General features: G+C 43.7%; 1 protein-coding gene across 2 annotated transcripts in view; it reads left to right on the top strand.

The window, feature by feature from the left end:
* NUDT3 (nudix hydrolase 3) overlaps positions 1–9,471 on the top strand; it is a 109,267-nt gene extending 99,796 nt beyond the window's left edge. For both annotated transcript variants that reach the window (XM_079933576.1, XM_079933575.1), the window contains one exon: positions 1,263–9,471. In XM_079933576.1, the coding sequence (XP_079789702.1) occupies positions 1,263–1,441 (179 nt within the window). In that variant the 3' untranslated portion in view covers positions 1,442–9,471. The remainder of the gene's footprint in view (positions 1–1,262) is intronic.
* The last annotated feature ends 11,630 nt before the right edge of the window (positions 9,472–21,101 follow it).

The following is a 21,101-nucleotide window of genomic DNA, read 5'->3' on the forward strand; positions in this document are numbered from 1 at the left end:
GTAATGCAGCCATTAAATATCATACTTTTACAACAGAGAAGAATGCTTAAGAAACAATGTGAAGTGGAAAAGAAGCAATAACAACAGTAATAGTAAAGCAAACTCTTACAGCATGTACTCTGTCCCAGGTATTGTTCAAATGCTTTACATATTAGCCCTCACAACAGACTTGTGAGATAGGCATTATTTATTATCTCTATTTTATAGATGAAGAAAGTGGGGCCCAGAGAGGTTCAGTAACTTGCCCAAAGCTGTGCAGCTCATTAGAGCCATTGATGTGATTGGAGCCCAGCATATTAGCTTCAGTGTCCATGTTCCTAACAACAGCACTCCATCAGGGCCTCTGAGGATTCCGAGCACCTTAAAGCATGATCCCAATTATAGTTGCTCAAATAACTGTGTCTTTTTCAAATAAGATGAAAGAAAAGCAAATGCACTAAGGTATTAAGAGTAGTTACTTCTGGTTTATAAGATTACAGGTAATTATCTTATTTATGCTTTCTTCTGTTTTCCCAATTTTAACCAATGATCTTTTGTTATTTTTGTAAGAGAAAAAATAATGGAGGATTTTAAAACATGCATTTGAAAAAAATGTAAATACACTGAAAAGTTAATAATGATTGTGTTGAGATTATATTTTCCTCTTTTTGAGAAAATATTTTCTTTTTTGTAGATATATCACTCTTATACAAAAATTTTAAAATAAATAACTGATTACAAGTCAGCCATCCTGGTAATTCTGGAAGCTGATGCTCATGTCTGTTTCTGCAGGAGATGGGGTTGCTGGCGGGCTTCAGGCACTTATGTACAAGCCGAGGAAGCCAGAGGCCCCGGAGCTCAAGAGGAAACCACTAGCAGTGGTTCTCTTTAGAGGGCAGGTTTCACACAATGACTTTCAGCTCTTCAGTTTCCAGATTTCTTACCTGTTTTCTGCATTAGACATTTGTGTAATATTTGAAGCATATAAAGTGCTTGCATCACCCTTGTAGGAAAAGAAAATAAGGAAAAATAAACTTACATGTTTTTTAAATGTTGATAACCATCGTGGTCATTTTGTAATGTATAGAAATATCAAATCACTATGTTGTACGCCTGGAACTAACATAGTGTTGTAGGTCAGTTATACTTCAATGTGAAAAAGAAAAGAAAAACACTGATAACCATTGCTTCCATGTTTTTTTCTACATTTTCTCAAAAGTTTTAGGGTCAGAAACCTGCTGCTTTCCTTTTGTACTGATTTCTTTTTCTCTCTGCCTCGACAGGAAGGAAGCGGGAATGGTTTAAAATAGAAGATGCCATAAAAGTGCTGCAGTATCACAAACCGGTGCAAGCATCGTATTTTGAAACGTTGAGGCAAGGCTACTCAGCCAACAATGGCACCCCGCTCGTGGCCACCACTTACTCAGTTTCTGCTCAGAGCTCGATGCCAGGCATCAGATGACTGAAGATTTCCTGTAAGAGAAATGGAAATTGGAAACTAGACTGAAGTGCAGGTCTTCCCTCTCACCCTTGCTCTTTCACCTCTCCTCACAGGCCTCCTCTTTCAACTAAGGCATGATGGGCAGCAGAGAAAGGGTTTATTGATAATGTTGCTGTTTGGTGTTAAGTGATGGGGCTTTTTCTTCTCTTTTTATTGAGGGGGTGGGGGGTGGGTGTGTAATTTGTCAGTACTTTTGTGCATGATCTGTCTCTCCCTTTTCACACCCCTACAATTCTCTAAAGAGGCAAACAGCCTTCCCTCTGCCTTGGATTCTGAAGTGTTCCTGTCTGTTTCATCCCAGCCCTGGCCAGATTTTTTTTTTAATTTTTTTTTTTTTTTATTAAAAGATACCAATATGAGATGAAATCTTTCAAGAATTTGTCCTGTAATGTGCTGTTAAGTCTGGTAGGCTGGTCACTTTCACTGCAAGATACATTTATCTACACATTATATACTGGGCATATAATATGTAAATAAATGACTTTTAGAAGAGGGATTTAACTGTTTAATTTTTCAAAGTTTTGTTTTTTAAATTCAGGGTGTTTCTGAAGTGGAGAGCCTCACAATTAATTTACTTTTTGTTTCTGATGCTAGTGGCTAGGTAAAGTTCCCTGTCCTCTCTCTTTTCCCAGTCATCGACTGTAGTTATGTAGGGTATGGGAAGAGTTTAGCTACCTTCATAGTGCTCCCAGGACTCATGGCCTTCTCTTCTCAAAGCTGTGTTTCCATGCCAAGAAAGAAACAGGAAGAAACCTATTTTCTTTTTTATTACCAAGCCAGGAGCAAATGGCCTCAGCTCAGATCTGGAGAAACAATGCTAGAAATTGAATTCCTCCCTACATGTTGACAATAGGGATTTGAACTGGATTCTTGGGATTACTATCTAAAAAACTGGAGCGTCGAGCACTGTTTCTATCCTGCTGGTTTGGAGTTTTTTCCATAATGCTACTTATCGCCGACAAAGGCCTCTCTCCCTGTGCATCCATGCCTTACACCGTGCTGAACTGGATATTGTCCTTGTGCTCTGAAGCATCCAACTATACTTGGCAAGTGCAGCTGTACAGTCCTGTCCCTGTTCTGGGTAACCATGTTACGTTCCTGAAAAGTACACAGGAGGAAAATTCAGATGTTTGCTTGTCTTTGTAATGTTATAGCACTTATAATTGCACCATGGAGCATGCTCAGAAATATTAAATATGTCTCCCACTGGGATGTGAAAGGTCCGTCGTCCGCTGAGAAGTGGTATGGGAGAATGCTTAATCAGTTATTAGAACAGCAACATAATGCATTGGCTCCCTGCAAACTGTCTTGTTGGGTTTTGATACAGGTTTGATGCTGGCTTCATTTGCCAATTGTGTTGTTTAGTCGAGAAGTAGGCAGAAAAGGGTCTTGAGACCGGGGCTGGGGGTGGGGGGCACTGATCAATCCCTGGCTTGGGACAGGAGTTTGTTGCTATACTCTTGGTGGCATCTCCTTTGTCAAAACATAGCCAAGATGTGAAATTAAAATCGTAGTTCTCTTTATTTAAAAATTCTAATAAATACTCAAACTTTGAAAAGCTTTTGCTCTTCCCTCCCACTAAAAGAAATATAGTATCTGGTAGGCCTGTGTCATTTAATGTTCAGTGTTTTAGGGGACATCAGTTGATGAACTTAAATTTTTGCTATCTATTCTCGGTTTGCATCTTCTCTCCCAGTCTTAAAACACGGAGCCAAAAAGCAGTGCCGGCAGTTTCCTTAGGAGACCGCTCTACCTCTGGGAAAGGAATCCTGTCCCTAAGTAAGGGTCCCAGTGGATAGAAAGCACCATGGGATTTGAATCTAAATGCCAACTCACTGTTCATGTGTCCTACTTAAAAACGAACACACTGCTGCTTATTACCTGATTTAGAGCATTCTGAGGTTCTGTGCAAATAAATAAAGGGGACAATAAAATAAGTTCAGCTCAGCACTAAATGGAGTCCCCAAAACAATCTTCAAAATAAATTCTACCTTTATGATACAGATTGAAAGAGCTTTGCAGGAAAACGATTAGTACTCTTGAAACAGGAACTGCATTTGTTAATAGTATTTGTGCAGTTTTTAGTGACCTGAAGATGTTTTCACTGGGTTGGTATAATAATACACTACCCTACAAAGTCCTGTTTGGATGGTTGTTGGCGTCTTTGGGTCAGGAAAGTGAACTGTGCCAAGAAGTATTTGTCAGTGACATGAATGGATCCCATTAATGCAGTTAACTGGCGAGGTTGTGCTGATGCTTCCTTAACTGACAAAAGGAGGCTTTGTCCAACACCAGAATTGTTGAAATTGATGCGGTTATCTGTTGCACTGGGATTCTGGTGAGCAGGGGTCGGTGTTTTTCCCTCCCTGGCATCATAAACACCATGGCTATCTCCTGACGTGTAGTCACAGCCCTTTTGTGATACATTACTTAGACACATGGTTGCAGTAACCTTTCTATCTCCCCCAAAGAAAGCAAGGAAAAACAGAGGAAAGCTCAAAGTTTACCCTGCTTGCAGAATATTTAGACAACACTGATTTGCCATTAATTCTGCAAGTACTCGCCTTATTCAGGCTTGGCAGAAACAGGTTCCTGTGTTCAGGGCAGATATCGAGTCTCTCTCACAGTGAACGGGCACATCTTAGATTCTGATTATTACCAGAGTGCCCATCAGAGTCCACCATACTCAGGATGGAGAAAGATAGCAATGGCTTTTTTTAAATTAAAATTTGTTTTTGGTTTATAAATTGCAGCCCTTGGGGAAACAACAGTGAGATCATGCCGTTTTTTTGGACCAGGACTGTGTGTGAGTGAGTGAGTGAGTGTGTGTGTGTGTGTTTGTGTGTGTGTGTGTGTGTGAGAGAGAGAGAGAGAGAGAAAGAGGACTACCAGGAGTCGGCCACGTTAGGTTTTCTGGTCGCCTCTCAGAACAGTGCAGCCCATGAAAGAGGAGTCTTGATTTTTCTCATGGTAAACAAAACAGGAACTGACCGTTTTATTTTTACAAGTGTCTGCTGCCCCATCTGCCCTGTGAGGAGAGGGTTTCCTCACTGCTGAGTCTGAGCTGAGGCCATCTGGAGGGATCAGAGAGTGTGGGAGTATCACCCTGCTAAGGCTGAGCGAGGCCTAGAAGGTGGCTTCGCCACAGGATTTCCGCCCTCTGCATTGCGTTGCCAGTGCTGTGGAAAGTGAGGCACTGGAGGCCTTGCTTCCCGCAGCCTCTGGGGAGCAGAGTGGGTCACTGCCCTCTGAGAGCGTTTGCAGTTTTTTGTACGCTGTTGCTACATAGTCAAGTTCCTTCATGGCAGAGAAATATTTTCTGTTTCAGTGTTAGGAGTCAGCCCATGTAAAGTCTCTTAGACTTGCTTAGAAGAAAAAAAAAGTCACCTTTTGTTTTGAGAATTCTAGGAGGAAGAAGTTCCCCATAGAACCATGCTTCCTCCTTCTCCTTCCCCTTTCTCTTCTCCACGTACAGTGCTTATTGGGGGCTTCTTCTAAACCTCTTCAACAGAGGGGAGTGATCGGTCTTCTGATGGACATGGATGTGCGTTTCATACCTTGTACTTAACATATTTGTCATTTCCATCTAGTGCTGTGTTAATATCTTTGTTGATCTCCCCACCTGATCTTTTTTTTTAAACAGCTTAGCCTGAGCCATATTTTTGTTCATTTACAAAAAGGATTTAATAACCACAATGTGATTTTTGCCACAACTGTATAATTTTTAGTATTTCTGAAGTGTTCTCTAAGCCCATCCTAGTTGAGAGTGGATTTAGCATTAGAAGAAATACCTGGAGAAATCTCCACAGTGGGATGAATTTTTGCTTAAAGAGAAATGAGGGTTGATAATATAACTCTATATCCTGGTCCCACCTGCATTTCACATCTACATCTTTACAAAAAATAGGAGACATGCAGGATAGTCAACTCAAGCATTTCTAGGGAGAGGAGATTGTTTAATGGTGATTAAATAATGCAGATGGCTCTTTGAGTTCTTATTCTTGAAGACTCTAAAAGAAGTCAGACCTGAGGCTGTGCAGTTTATACTGCCCAGTTGGGGTGGCAGTCGTTTCTTCTGAGCACTGCTGGGATGGAACCTATTTCCCCAAGGCTCTGCAGCTGTCAACCTTAGTGGCGTCAGCCTTGCTCCATCAGGGCACCCCCCCCCCTCACTTGGGGTAGGTGGGAAAGCACCCGAGTCAGCCTCTGCACTCTGGGCTGAGCTTGCAACAGAGACCACACCATCCAGAAGAGCTGTGTATTCCACGTCACCTGACATGTCACCTAAAGCAGTAAGACATTTGAGATTTTCAAGTAAATTGTGAATTGCTAAATACTGCAATCTATAGAATATACTACATCAGGTTGACTTGAGGTCATCACAGGCCCTGGGAACCTCCTTTTAGGCAGACTCTCCTTTGGAAGCCAGGAGCCTTCCACTCCTGTCTCTGAAAAGGCGGCTTCACACTTCGACAATGTTTTTGCATTAGCTTGATAACCTTTCAGGGATGGGTGAAGCCTAATCAGGACATTTAAAAAATGATATCTCTCACCTTCAGAGTAATCCAATAGTTTGTCCTCCTAATCCCCTTAAAAATTAATAAATAAAAAGAGAAATAAAGAATCCCATTTGGTGTTGATTATAACAGACTCCTTGAGCTGAGGCTGGCAGTCACGTGATTTGATTTTGTGTGTCTGCTACGTGAAGCTTTTGAAGTGAAAAGGGCATGTCTCTCCCCTAAATCTTTGTTGATAGTAATGATCTGTGAGCCTGAGCTTGTCCTAGAAAATGAGACTGTCCACCTGGCAAGGGGAGCGCAAAGAAAAGCCTCCTTAACTCAGAATTGAGCACAGCAGGAGGGCCTCTGCGGAAGAAGGAAGTGCTTTTGGCTGAAAAAGCAAGATTAATATCTAGAAGGTGGCGAGTCATTGCTTCTGTTCCTCCAGCAATTAGGTTGTTGAATTAAATAGGTTTCCTTCAGTTTACATTCTGAGTTCTTAACCCCAAACAGGGGCCACTAGAACAGCAAAAAAAGGCATTTAACCCCCTGGAGATAGGCTTTAAAAGATACAAAAGCAGCAGCCTTGTCATTTTCCAGGTTCATCACCATTTTGATGTGCTACCCGCCCTTCCACCCCCACTGCAGCCAGGCCAGATGTGAAGATTCTATAAATATTTGAGTTGGGGAACATAAATTCTGGTTCTGGAACAATTACCTACTAAATTGCTCACCATCTGTGGACGTTATCCATGGGATGCGCCTTTCAGGGAACCTTTCACCAATACAGTAAAATCACTCTTCTGGGCTTGAGGCCCTAATCAGGCATTAAGATCAAAATCTTAAGTCTTTGGAACTTCTCAGGAAGAAAGCAAGATACCCATTCCCGATGCTGGGCCTTGAGACTGGACTCCCTGTCTGTACAGTGGGGTGGAGTGGCTCACCTTCAGGAAGTCATTTCTCCAGTAATACTGGAAGTAATACTGATACGAGCCTGGCTTTCTGAACACTTTTGTGCTGAATTGAAAATGTTAACCTAAAGCAATAGATCCATGTAGCCTCTTCTACCTCATTACTGTCCCATTGGAAAAAAACAGCATTTCAGTGTTAAGGCTTGGTCTTAACATAATAGATATGACTTATGCCAGGGAAGGTAGAGGCTGATTATGGAGACACCCACAACCGGAATAGATAGGCCTGCTCCACGTAAGGCCTCCACGGGGGCAGGTTGAAGTTAGGTCTTGGAGAGCTTCCAAAGCACTGGGGGGAGGGGAGGACTTCAAGGGCCTTCGCCCAGCCAGCAACTGGCCTGTGCTCCTCCTGAGGACATGAAGGATTCCAGGGAGCTGCAGGCACCTAAGCCACGGTGCGCAGACACAAACCTGCCCTTTTGCCTCCTCCCACGTGACTGAGAGCATTTTTTGCTCAGAATCCAAAGGGATTCTGTCCTCCAAAATCCAGTTTGCTTCAGGTGTTTTGTTCTGCCTCTGAGAACCTCACCCTTGCACTCACCCATTCATGGCCATAGAAGTGCTGCTCAGGGCACAGATTCACGAGGGAGTCCAGGGCCCAGCAGTTGCACAGTGTTGCATTTTGTAGTTAGAAAAACAGTTGGTCCACTCTATTATAAAAGAGACACAGTGTGGGGTGCAGTTTTATAAATGTCAGGTCCGTTTTTATTGTCTCATGGTCTGAAAACATTCAAACTGATTTATAATTGAAGAAAAAGTTGGTGGTTAAAATGAATAAAATGTCAGTTAGTGCATCTATCTTAAAGATAACTACCAGTGTACACCACGTGTTTAAGGAAGTAGGAGCATTTGAGGATGTCGTAAAAGTAAAGCAGGTATCTCTGGCCTACCCAAGTGTTTCAGAGGGAGGATGTGGAAGCCTGTTAGTAGCATCTTTATATTTGATTTTGTATAAAGAGGCCAGTCTTTATTTCAAGGACCTTTTTCCCACCTACTCAATCACCTTGGTAGGGGATGGGCTCTAAGGAAGAAGCAGTGAGACCCCAGCTCTATTTGCTGAGCTACAGGGTATGATCTCCAAACAGCATGAGGCGTATTTGAGGGGTTTCCCAACTCTGCTCACCTCCACTCCACTCATCTACCATCAGCACCAGAAGGGTTAAACTCCCTGGGACCATTCCAGTTCTGAAACAGATGAACTAGAGGTGCTTCTGAACCCTGTCTTCTCAAGTGTATCGCACAGGTGCAGTCTCCCTTTGGCCAAGTTCAACAGGTGTTTCCAGGGAACCCTTTGGATGGAGATAAAGTAGCCAAGATGTATTGAGTTTAACTTTTTCTGAAGGACAAAGTCTTTGTCCCTTTCCCTTCATGTTTTAGCTGAGGCCTAAATGACAAAGTCTCCAGAACTGAGACAGAGCCAGGGGCCCATGTACCCAGGGACCAGTCCCCTGGGGATCACACAGACTCAAACCAGACTATTCAGATTCCACCAGAACTCCACTGCTGTCCCCTTCCATCAGGACCACCCAGAAAAGCAAACAACTTAGCCTTTCCACCCCTAGGTCACCTGGTTCCTTGGTGACCATTCTGCAGAGTGAGAATGGATCACCTGTTTAGGCAGTGTGCTGTATATTTCTAGAAAGGGTAAAAAGTGGAGTGGCCAATGGGCTGAGTACTCATCCTTGGAGAGGGTAGCAGAATAACCCCAGATGAGCTCAACAAAACCCCAGGGAATCCAAGGAAAGGCGCTTGTGTGGGAGGAGGGGTTGGTTATGGTCCCTTAGCCTCTTGCGACCTTTCACAACTGGGGTTTGGAATAACGTCGCCCTTACCCCTATCCAAATGTGCTCCAGGACGCAGGAGCTCCTGACCCAGGGGTGCATGGTCTTGTTTTCCATTTTTTCGTTTGCAAAACAACCTTGCTTGGTATTGTATGGAAAAGCGAGTTTTCCTCCCTGCCCACTTGGAGCCGCCTGCCCAGGCCTGGCTTCTTCCCCAGTCTCTCAGTGCTCTTAGGAGCTGAGGGGAGCAGAATGGGTCCAGAGGAGGTGGAAGGAAACTGAGTTTTCCTGCACCCTTTCTCTAGGAGGCTGTTCTTAGGCTTCCTTCATACCTCTCTTTCCCGTGGGGGCAGGCGGGTTGTGGGGGAGGGCTGAAAAGAAAGTTCAGGTTTGGGTCTGAGACAGGTGCACAGCAGATGCAAGTCCCCCTTTTCCCCCTTTAATAGCCAGCCAGCCGTGTGTAACTGTCCCCTTACTAAAGCATCCCCTCATGTGTGCCGGCAGCAGAGGACAGCAAAGCCCTCCCCCATAGTCTAGCTGGAGCTCTGGTACTATCCCTAAAATCCCACCACCCCTATATCTGACTCCTTTTTGTAAAAACAAATGCTTAAACCTGTGAGTGTGCTGTTCCTTTCTGTGTGTTAATCAGTTTCTTTCCACTTGAACTGTGTGGGAGGGAAGGGCATTGGAACTGTAGGTTGTAATATTGTGCCAACCAATAAAAACCAGTATTTCACACACATCCCTGCTTAGTCTCTGGTTTCTTTCTAAAAGTTTTCTTCGAGTCCTTCTCATCAGTCTTCTTTTGATTTTACCACCACCCTCTGCTGGACTCTTGAGAGTTGCCCCAGAGGTCAGAGGTGGCCGCATGGAAGATTTGCTGTTCAGGGAGTTCAAGTAAGGAATGAAGTGAAGCCCAGGAAGGTAGTGAGAGTCAGTGCCAGGGACCCCCCGGCAGACACCCAGTGCTTCACTAGGAGCCCAGAGGGGCATGAGGGGACAGAGGTGAGCCACATCCAGGACAACAAGGGAGCACAGCAAGGGGTGCTCTCCTGTGTGGAAGCAGAAGTTGGGCCTGGTGGAGTCAGGATGGGCTGGAGCGGCGTTTTGAAGATGCATGCTGGTAGGACTTGCAGGCAGAGAACAGGCAGGGCACCGCCAGGGGGAGAGCAACATGAAGTTAGCTGTGCCCCTCCGGCTGAAGACAGATGACAAGCATTATGGGCTGAAAAATAAAGCATGATGAGGCCAATTTAGGGAAAGCCGCAAAAGCCAGGCCAAGGAGTTTGGCTGCGTACGTGTGAAGTGCTCTTGAGCAGGGCAGTCGTGTAGAATCAGCCATGTTTGAAGAGGAGGCAGGAGAGGTTGGAAAGGAGCCACCTGGAAACTTATGATGCCAGGCCTTACAGACTCAAGGAGTGGACCTGGGGATGGAGAGAGGGCTGGAGAAGCAAGAATAAAGAGTGTATCACAATCAGATAAACGCGTTCATCCACTGAGGGCCCCTGGCCTCTCTGGGACTCTGGTGGCATCACCACTTCGTTCAGCCCCAGGGCAAATTCCCAGTCAACTGGTCAGAGCACCCTTTCCTCCTAAAATTCTGATTCTGCAGGCCTCCTTTATCCCATGATGATCACCGTCCCTTCCTCTATCAAAGGATTCTTTTGCCAGATTTAGTGTGTGTGATGAGGCTGTGAGCTTATGAACGCCGATGCAAGTGCTACATGCAGGAAACCACCAAATGGCCACCTCTAATTGGGATCTGGGGTTCCGGAAACTCTCCGCTCGCCCACATCAGATCATGATGGGCCATTCTAAAGGTGACCCATCCCCATCACATTCGCTACATGTTGATTGTTCTTCATTCTCAGGGTAAATGCAAACTTTGGGATTACCTTGCTGCAGCCCAGTCTCCTAATAGTCTGCAGGACTTGTGGCAGGAGGGAGGGCGAGTGGGAGAGAAATCTCAAAAGGCCCCAAAACTTTGAGCATGAGTGACCAGAGGAAATCAGCCCAAAGAACACGAATGCCACCCTGACATTGCTGAAACCAGCACTGGGGACAGTGCTGCGACACGCATTGCACTTCCTACGCCCTTTGTTATTCTGAGGTTGCAGCTTTGACCAACTCAAGCCAGACTGAGTTGGCAGAATTCCTGCCCAAACCCCAGTCAGGCTGGCTCCCATCCTCTCTGGAGACCTGATAACCATGCTGAAGAAACCCTGTTGTTATAAACCATGGACTTGTTTGCTTTGTGGTTTCAAACACATTTGAGGTGTGAAAGGTTTCTTTTATCTCCTTGGTCTTGTGACACCCAGCTAACATCTCAGCATCTGCGATGCAGCCATGAGGCTCCATGTTCTATGGCCTGAATTCCAGCAATGTGCTCAAGCCAGGACATGCAGTCCTCACAGAGGCACCTGCTGGGGTGCCTGGAGGTGGGGTGAGGGGCCGATGGAGAGAGCTTGGGCAGGGGGACCATGGAAGGGTAGGATGAGTAAGGGATTCGGAAAAGGGAGGGAGGATAGGGCAGGCTGCCTGCTATAATAGAAGGTGTGAGCTTTGGAATTAGACCAGGGTTCAGGTCTCCGCTGAGCCGTTGACAAGCTCTGTGATCTTGGGCAAGTTACCGTCTGTGTTCCTTCCTATTCGCTGGGGGAGAAGTCTACTTTGTGGGGTCGTCGTGAGCGTTAAGTAAGTGAAGGAGTGTATGTGATGCCAGAGTTGGTGTGTGATCATTAAATAGTGGCTGTGAGTGAACACCTGTTTGGAAAATGCCAAGGACTGTGCTGAGTTCACTAAATAAGACAAGTCACAACAGACACAATCACAATGCAAAGTGACAAATGCAATAAAAAGAAGGCAGAGAGAGTGACTGACTCCATCCCAGTGGAGCCACCGTCTGAGAGGATTCATGAAGGGTAAAGGAATTCTCGACCAAGGGGACAGCATGTGCAAGGGTGCTGTGCTCGGTTAACAGCGAGTTTGCGGGGGCTGGAACATGATAGCCGTGATGGGGAGGGAGGAGGGAGAGCCAGGAGGTGCCACGGGAAAGGTCAGCTGGGGTCAGGTGGCTTGGCTGGCTGTTTGAACTTTACTCCGCATGACTGGGAAGCCAACAAAGGTTTTAAAACAGCAGTGACTACATCGGGTTGGGCATTTGTGGACGATGATACTACTCTCTCCTGAGTGCTCCTGGGTTGTTGTTCCAGGCCTTTATACCAGGTGGTGTGTTCTCTGCTTTACAATTTCATCTTTGCCATCCTTGTGACACATAGGACCTTTGGTCATCACCTTCGTGATGGTAAAGGAAATGGCAGCCTAGGGAAGCAAACTACTTTTTAAAAGAATTGGAGAAACCAATTCTAAAAATCACAAGGTAGAGTGCCAAGGATGTCTAAGACAGTTTTGAAAAACTACAAGGAAAAACACAGGACTACAGGGAAGTCCTGTGTTCTATCAGTATCAAGACTTTAAAGATAAAGTAACTGAAGCAATGTGGTAAATGGGAATAGCTAGATAGAGAAGTGAATTAGGAAACTGAATAGAACAGGGGACCGAGAAACAGACCTATGCGTATGTGGGAATACGGTAAGAGCCAGAGGAGACATACACCCGAGGGAGGAAAGGATTGGTCCTTCAGTAAATGGTGTTGGAACAATTGGCTAGACAAATGAAAAAAAATAAATTTAGATCCCTACCTCACACCATACAATGAAAATAAACTTGCAAATGTGTAAAATGAGTCATAAAGCTTTTAGAAGAAAATACAGAGGTTAAGTAATACATCCAAGGTCACACAGATAATAAATGGAAGAACTGTAGTCAAACCCAGGGGGTCTGACTCCAGAACCTGCCTTCTCACCCACTTAGTAGTACTCTCTCCTGGTCACTTCAGAGTGCAAGATGGACCAGAGCAAGCAGAAACTGAAATCAGGGAGGTGGTGAATGAATTTGCATCTGGTCCCCAAACACCTGACATGAAAGGTTGCTGAGGAGGCAGAGGGAGAGACTTCCTCATGTCCTCATGTAATCACCATCACTCAGACAACAGGCTGGGCACTGCTGAGGGGCCAGCACGCTGCCAGGTGTCTGTGAGGGAGATCATCAGGAACTCCACGAATAGGTATTGAGAGTGTATGGGTAGCCATGACACTTAAGTAGGTGTGAAGAAGTTAAAAATAAGGGAACAGTGGTGAATCATTATGTGGTTAGGCCTGGAAGGATTTTAGGGATCATCTAATCCTCTCATTTTACAGATTGGGAGATAGGCACAGTGAGAAGGGACTTTTCACCAGTATTCGAGTTTGGAACCCTGAGCAAAGAATACATATCTCTGGCCATGCTGTAAATAGGCAGCTCTTCTGGCTCTGTGGACATGAAAGTATATCTTTTAATGGTTATCCCATTCTTGGCCACCAAACTCTATCTAAGCCGGTGCCAAGTCTAAACCCACGTCCATCACTTCATCACTCACTCACCATTATTTACTTGGTATTTCTTGTCCCCATCTCCTCCCCCTGCAGCCCCCCAATCCTGAATTCACCCCTCCTATGCAAGAGCTGAGCCTGCCCAGAGAAAACCATGTCCTGTGGGGTCACTACGGGTTTATGCGTCCCCTCTAGTGGGCCTCCAGTGCCGCCCATCAATGGCTACTGACTGGCACACTGACAAATCCAAAGGCCACTTATCTTCTCCCTGACTTCACTGACCCCTCCCTGCCACCTGCCCCCACCACCACCACAGTGTCCTGGCTACACTTCTGGTTCTCCTCCTACCCATAGCTTTCAGAGTAAAGTTCTAATACCCTAGAGTAGTACCCAATATCTTTTGTGATTTGGCCCCTGCCCACCTCTGCAGACTCATTTCTTGCCACCCACCTTGCCCTTCTTTTTCCCTGGCCTCATAGAACATTTTGCAGTTCTTCAAAGGTACCATGTACCATTGCACTGCTTCACAATTCACATGTGCTGTGCTATTCTTTGAGAAAGATGTCCAAGATTCTCTCCCCTAGGAGGAGCTTAGTGACTCCTGTGCATGCCCCCATTCTGAAGGCCGGGAAATATCTCTGTTCTTTGCATCCAGCTGAGTGGTTCAGAGCAGGTACCTAGGAAATGCAGGTTGGAAGAAGCAAAGAGCCATGGCATTTGGGGATGTCCACAGCACAAAGAATGTCTGCCTAGTGTCACTCTGTTCTCTCAACAACACACACACACACACACACACACACACACACACACACACACACACACACACACACACACACACACACACACACACACACACACACACACACACACACACACACACACCTTCACTTTCCCCGCCCCCCCCACACACACACCCTTCACTTTCCCCCAGACCTGGAAGCAAATGTAGAACTGCCCTCAGGGATGGGGAGAGAGAAGTTTGGAACAGGTGGAGGTGGGGGTAGTTAAGGGTGATATTCAACCAGCGTGGTGCCCACCAGCAAATCAGAACAAACACCCTATTGAAGCCTGTCCTCTGAGACCCCTTCCCCAGCTTCCTCTTCTTGCCTTGAACTTGGGAGTTAGAGGGAAAGCGGGGAGGAAACCCCCAGTTCCTGCTACTCCGCTTACCTCTCAGCCCAGGATCCTGTGAACTTTCCCAGGTGGAGGGCAGGAGCTAAATGGAAGGCTGGTCACTTTCAGCACAGCCTGTGTCTGAAACAGGCAAGGAAAGCCAAGTTAGGATTCTGACTGGAGAAGGGAGGGGTGGTTATGGGGATTTGCAGTTTGGGGGGTGGAGTCGAGGGAAATTTGTTTTATTTGGAGGGAACTTGATCTGAGGAAATTGAGTGGACCGATTATAACAGCTAATATTTGACTGTGCTTTCCAGTTTACCAAGTACTTTCCCATCAGTTCAGACAATTCCTTGAACACTTACTGCCTGTACAAGACTAAGGGCTAAGGGCCAGGACACTGACCTTCACATCTACCCTGAGAGGCAGGTACTTTGATCCCCAGCTCACTGTCGATGGAGCTGGAGCCTGGAGGAGACTGAAGGACAAGGGAAAGTAGATTGGGTGTGGGTAAGATTTAGAAGGTGAAGGAAAGCTGCGGGGAAGCAAATACCTTGAAGTCAGGCCTCTGGTGCTGTCAGGGGCTGGCCAGTAGGGACCCCGAAGTGGAGGGAGCCCCAAACCTCCACTCCTCAGGCTGCCAGTGATGTCACAATGGCAGGTGCGGGAACTGTGGGGTCCCTCTCCACCTCAACCCCACTGATCTTTATCCCGGAATGGGGTGAGGGCCGGCTCCACTAGGCAGCGTCTCAGAAGCTCGTTTTCCACTCCTTCCGGGGCAGCCCTCTGCTCCGCCCTCCAGAAAGAGGCCAATGGGCTTCTGGAAGGTGGAGAAGAACAGCGGAAGTAAAGGTATGGAGGTGGGAAAATGGGATGCATGCAGAAAACCAGGTAACTGCACAAAAATAGATGAGCCAATGTAAGAAAGAGCCAGGAAGAAAATACCCTCTGAAAGTGGGATTATGAGTCATTTAATTTTCTTCTTTGTGACTTTGTATATTTTCCAACTCTTGGTAGTAATTTGTTTTTGCAATCAAAAACAATCAGATTGTTTTGTAATCCCTTACGTTTATGGAGCATGTTATTATTTACCTAATGCTTAAGCCCATAAATTTTTTTTTGGCCACGCCATGCACAGCTTGCAGGATCTTAGTTCCCCGACCAGGGATTGAACCCAGCCCTTGGTAGTGAAAGTGCGGAGTCCTAACCACTGGATCTCCAGAGAATCCCCCATAAATGTAATTTCTTTCAATCAACAATAATCTTATTTATGAGGTGGGCATTATTAGTTACGTTTTGGAGTCAGGGACTCAGGTTCCAAGGTGTTGAGTGACTTAGTTGAAGCCACAAGGATAGCCAGTAGTGCGGGCAGGGCACTTTGGGCCAGCCTGGCAAGGTTGAGCCTGGGCAATGTGATGGTGGCCAACAAGATTCTGCTACAGTCTTGGTTCCTTTTTCTTTGTATGTCTCCCCCTTCCCAATCCCTGGGCATTGGCCTATTGACTCATCTGTCATTAACTCCATTAACTCATTTATAAAATAAATATGCATTGATCCATATTTATTGAGTCATTCTTTACTCATCATATTTTTAAAAACTGTATTGAGGGGCTTCCCTGGTGGTGCAGTGGTTAAGCATCTGCCTGCCAATGCAGGGGACACGGGTTTGAGCCCTGGTTCAGGAAGATCCCACATGCTGCAGAGCAACTAAGCCCGTGCGCCACAAATACTGAGCCTGTGCTCTAGAGTCCGTGAGCCACAACTACTGAGCCCATGTGCCACGGTTTCTGAAGCCCGCGTGCCTAGAGCCTGTGCTCTGCAACAAGAGAAGCCACTGCAACGAGAAGCCTGCACACTGCAACGAAGAGTAGCCCCCCACTCACCGCAACTAGAGAAAGCCCACATGCAGCAATGAAGACCCAATTCAGCCAAAAATAAATAAAAATAAATTAATTTTTAAAAACTGTATTGAGCTACAATTAACATAAGCTGCACACATTTAGAGTGTACGATTTAATACATCTTGACATATGTGTTCAAATGAAACTATCATAACCAAGGTAATAGACCTATCCCTCACCCCCAAAAGTTCCTTCGTGCCTCTTTGTGACCCCTCTCACCTGACCCTCACACATCCTTCTTCAAGTAAACACTAATCTGCTTTCTGTCACTATAGTTTAGTCTGCATTTTCTAGAGTTTCATATAATAGAATCATACATTAGAATTTGTATATATTGCAAGGTATGGATTCAAGGTGATAATTTTTGCATCTAGATAACCAGTTGTTCCAGTACCATTTCCTAAAAAGTCTATCCTATTCTTAGTTTGTTGTGTTTTTGGTTTTGGTTTTGGTTTTTTGTTTTCTTTTGTTTTGGCCACGCCGTGTGGCATGTGGGATCTTAGTCCCCCAACCAGGGATCGAAACCATGTTCCCTGCACTGGGAGCACGGATTCTTTTTTTTTTTTTTTAATCATGAAAATGTCATTTAATGCAAGTTTCTATCAATATATACCTCCCATGCTTGATTTCCTAATAGTGTATTTTTTTTTAATAAATTTATTTAGGCTGTGTTGGGTCTCCATTTCTGTGTGAGGGCTTTCTCTAGTTGCGGCGAGTGGGGGCCACTCTTCATCGCGGTGCGCGGGCCTCTCATTGTCGCGGCCTCTCCTGTTGCGGAGCACAAGCTGCAGACGCACAGGCCCAGTAGCTGTGGCTCACGGGCCCAGTTGCTCCCCGGCATGTAGGATCTTCCCAGACCAGGGCTCGAACCCGTGTCCCCTGCATTGGCAGATTCTGAACCATTGCGCCACCAGGGAAGCCCTATAGTGTATTTTTGTTTGTTTTATGAATGTTTGAAGATGTCTTTATCTTCATTCTTTTTTTAATCATGAAAATATCATTTAATTCAAGTTTCTATCAATATGTACCTGCCATGCTTGATTTCCTAATAGTGTATTTTTGTTTGTTTTTTGAATGTTTGAAGATGTCTTTATTTTATCTTTTTTTTTTACATCTTTATTGGAGTATAATTGCTTTACAATGGTGTGTTAGTTTCTGCTTTATAACAAAGTGAATCAGCTAGACATATACATATGTTCCCATATCTCTTTCCCCCTGTGTCTCCCTCCCTCCCCCACTCCCTATACCACCCCTCTAGGTGGTCACAAAGCACCGAGCTGGTCTCCCTGTGCTATGTGACTGCTTCCCACTAGCTATCGGTTCTACATTTGGTAGTGTATATATGTCCATGCCACTCTCTCACTTTGTCCCAGCTTACCCTTCCCACTCCCTGTGTCCTCAAGTCCATTCTCTAGGTCTACGTCTTTATTCCTGTCCTGCCCCTAGGTTCTTCAGAACCTTTTTTTTTTTTTTTACATTCCATATATATGTGTTAGCATATGGTATTTGTTTTTCTCTTTCTGACTTACTTCACTCTTCACTCTAGGTCCATCCACCTCACTACAAATAACTCAATTTCATTTCTTTTTATGGCTTAGTAATATTGCATTGTATGTATGTGCCACATCTTCTTTATCCATTCATCTGTCGATGGACACTTAGGTTGCGTCCATCTCCTGGCTATTGTAAATAGAGCTGCAATGAACATTGTGGTACATTACCTTTTTGAATTATGGTTTACTCAGGGTATATGCCCAGTAGTGGGATTGCTGGGTCGTATGGTAGTTCTATTTTTAGTTTTATAAGGAACCTCCATACTGTTTTCCATAGTGGCTGTATCAATTTACATTCCCACCAACAGTGCAAGAGGGTTCCCCTTTCTCCACACCCTCTCCAGAATTTATTGTTTGTAGATTTTTTGATGATGGCCATTCTGACTGGTGGGAGGTGATACCTCATTGTAGTTTTGATTTGCATTTCTCTAATGATTAGTGATGTTGAGCATTCCTTCATGTGTTTGTTGGCAATCTGTATATCTTCTTTAGAGAAATGTCTATTTGGGTCTTCTGCCCATTTTTGGATTGAGTTGTTTGTTTTTTTGATATTGAGCTGCTTGTAAATTTTGGAGATTAATCCTTTGTCTGTTGCTTCATTTGCAAATATTTTCTCCCATTCTGGGGGTTGTCTTTTCATATTGTTTATGTTTTCCTTTGCTGCGCAAAAGATTTTAAGTTTCATTAGGTCCCATTTGTTTATTTTTGTTTTTAGGAGGTGGGTCAGAAAGGATCTTGTTGTGATTTATGTCATAGAGTGTTCTGCCTATGTTTTCCTCTAAGAGGTTTATAGTGTCTGGCCTTACTTTTAGGTCTTTAATCCATTTTGAGTTTATTTTTGTGTATGGTGTTAGGGAGTGTTCTAATTTCATTCTTTTACATGTAGCTGTCCAGTTTTCCCAGCACCACTTATTGAAGGGGCTGTCTTTTCTCCACTGTATATTCTTGCCTCCTTTATCAAAAATAAGGTGACCATATGTGCATGGGTTTATCTGGGCTTTCTATCCTGTTCCATTGATCTATATTTCTGTTTTTGTGCCAGTACCATACTGTCTTGATTACTGTAGCTTTGTGGTCTAGTCTGAATTCCGGGAGCCTGATTCCTCCAGCTCCGTTTTTCTTTCTCAAGGTTGCTTTGGCTCTTCGGGGTCTTTTGTGTTTCCATACAAATTGTGAAATTCTTTGTTCTAGTTCTATGAAAAATGCCATTGGTAGTTTGATAGAGATTGCACTGAATCTGTAGATTGCTTTGGGTAATATAGTCATTTTCACAATGTTGATTCTTCCAATCCAAAAACATGGTATATCTTTCCATCTGTTTGTATCATCTTTCATTTCTTTCATCAGTGTCTTATAGTTTTCTGCATACAGGTCTTTTGTCTCCTTAGGTAGGTTTATTCCTAGGTATTTTATTCTTTTTGTTGCAATGGTAAATGGGAGTGTTTCCTTAATTTCTCTTTCAGATTTTTCATCATTAGTGTATAGGAATGCAAGAGATTTCTGTGCATTAATTTTGTATCCTGCTACTTTACCAAATTCATTGATTAGCTCTAGTAGTTTTCTGGTAGCATCTTTAGGATTCTTTATGTATAGTATCATGTCATCTGCAAACAGTGACAGCTTTACTTCTTCTTTTCCCATTTGGATTCCTTTTATTTCTTTTTCTTCTCTGATTGCTGTGGCTAAAACTTCCAAAACTATGTTGAATAATAGTGGTGAGAGTGGACAATCTTGTCTTGTTCCTGATTTTAGAGGTAACGGTTTCAGTTTTTCACCATTGAGAACGATGTTGACTGAGGGTTTGTCATATATGGCCTTTATCATGTTGAGGTAAGTTCCCTCTATGCCTACTTTCTGGAGGGTTTTTATCATAAATCGCTGTTGAATTTTGTCAAAAGCTTTTTCTGCATCTATTGAGATGATGATGTGGTTTTTCTCCTTCAATTTGTTAATATGGTCTATCACATTGATTGATTTGCGTATATTGAAGAATCCTTGCATTCCTGGGATAAACCCCACTTGATCATGGTGTATGATTCTTTTAATGTGCTGTTGGATTCTGTTTGTTAGTATTTTGTTGAGGATTTTTGCATCTATGTTCATTAGTGATATTAGCCTGTAGTTTTCTTTCTTTGTGACATCTTTGTCTGGTTTCGGTATCAGGGTGATGGTGGCCTCGTAGAATGAGTTTGGTAGTGTTCTTCCCTCTGCTATATTTTGGAAGAGTTTGAGAAGGATGGGTGTTAGCTCTTCTCTAAATGTTTGATAGAATTCACCTGTGAAGCCATCTGGTCCTGGGCTTTTGTTTGTTGGAAGATTTTTAATCACAGTCTCAATTTCAGTGCTTGTGCTTGGTCTGTTTATATTTTCTATTTCTTCCTTGTTCAGTCTTGGCAGGTTGTGCATTTCTAAGAATTTGTCCATTTCTTCTAGGTTGTCCATTTTATTGGCATATAGTTTCTTGTAGTAATCTCTCATGATCCTTTGTATTTCTGTAGTATCAGTTGTTACTTCTCTTTTTTCATTTATAATTATATAGATTTGAGTCTTCTCCCTTTTTTTCTTGATGAGTCTGGCTAATTGTTTATCAATTTTGTTTATCTTCTCAAAGAACCAGCTTTTAGTTTTATTGATCTTTTGTTTATCTTCTCAAAGAACCAGCTTTTAGTTTTATTGATCTTTTATTGATCTTTGCTATTTTTTTCCTTCATTTATTTCTGATCTTATCTTTATGATTTCTTTCCTTCTGCTAACTTTGGGGGTTTTTTTGTTCTTCTTTCTCTAATTGCTTTAGGTGTAAGGTTAGGTTATTTATTTAAGATGTTTCTTGTTTCTTGAGGTAGGATTGTATTGCTGTAAATTCCCCTCTTAGAACTGCTTTTGCTGCATCCCATAGGTTTTGGGTCATCGTGTTTTCATTGTCATTTGTTTCTAGGTATTTTTTGATTTCCTCTTTGATTTCTTCAGTGATCTCTTGGTTATTTAGTAGTGTATTGTTTAGCCTCCATGTGTTTGTATTTTTTTACAGATTTTTTTCCTGTAATTGATATCTAGTCTGATGGCATTGTGGTCGGAAAAGATACTTGATATGATTTCAATTTTCTTAAATTTACCAAGGCTTGATTTGTGACCCAATATATGATCTATCCTGGAGAATGTTCCATGAGCACTTGAGAAGAAAGTGTATTCTGTTGTTTTTGGATGAATGTCCTGTAAATATCAATTAAGTCCATCTTGTTTAATGTATCATTTAAAGCTTGTGTTTCCTTATTTATTTTCATTTTGGATGATCTGTCCATTGGTGAACGTGGGGTGTTAAAGTCCCCTACTATGATTGTGTTACTGTCAATTTCCCCTTTTCTTGCTGTTAGCA

The sequence above is a fragment of the Stenella coeruleoalba genome, assembly GCF_951394435.1.
Source record: "Stenella coeruleoalba genome assembly, chromosome: 10".
NCBI lineage: Eukaryota > Metazoa > Chordata > Mammalia > Artiodactyla > Delphinidae > Stenella > Stenella coeruleoalba.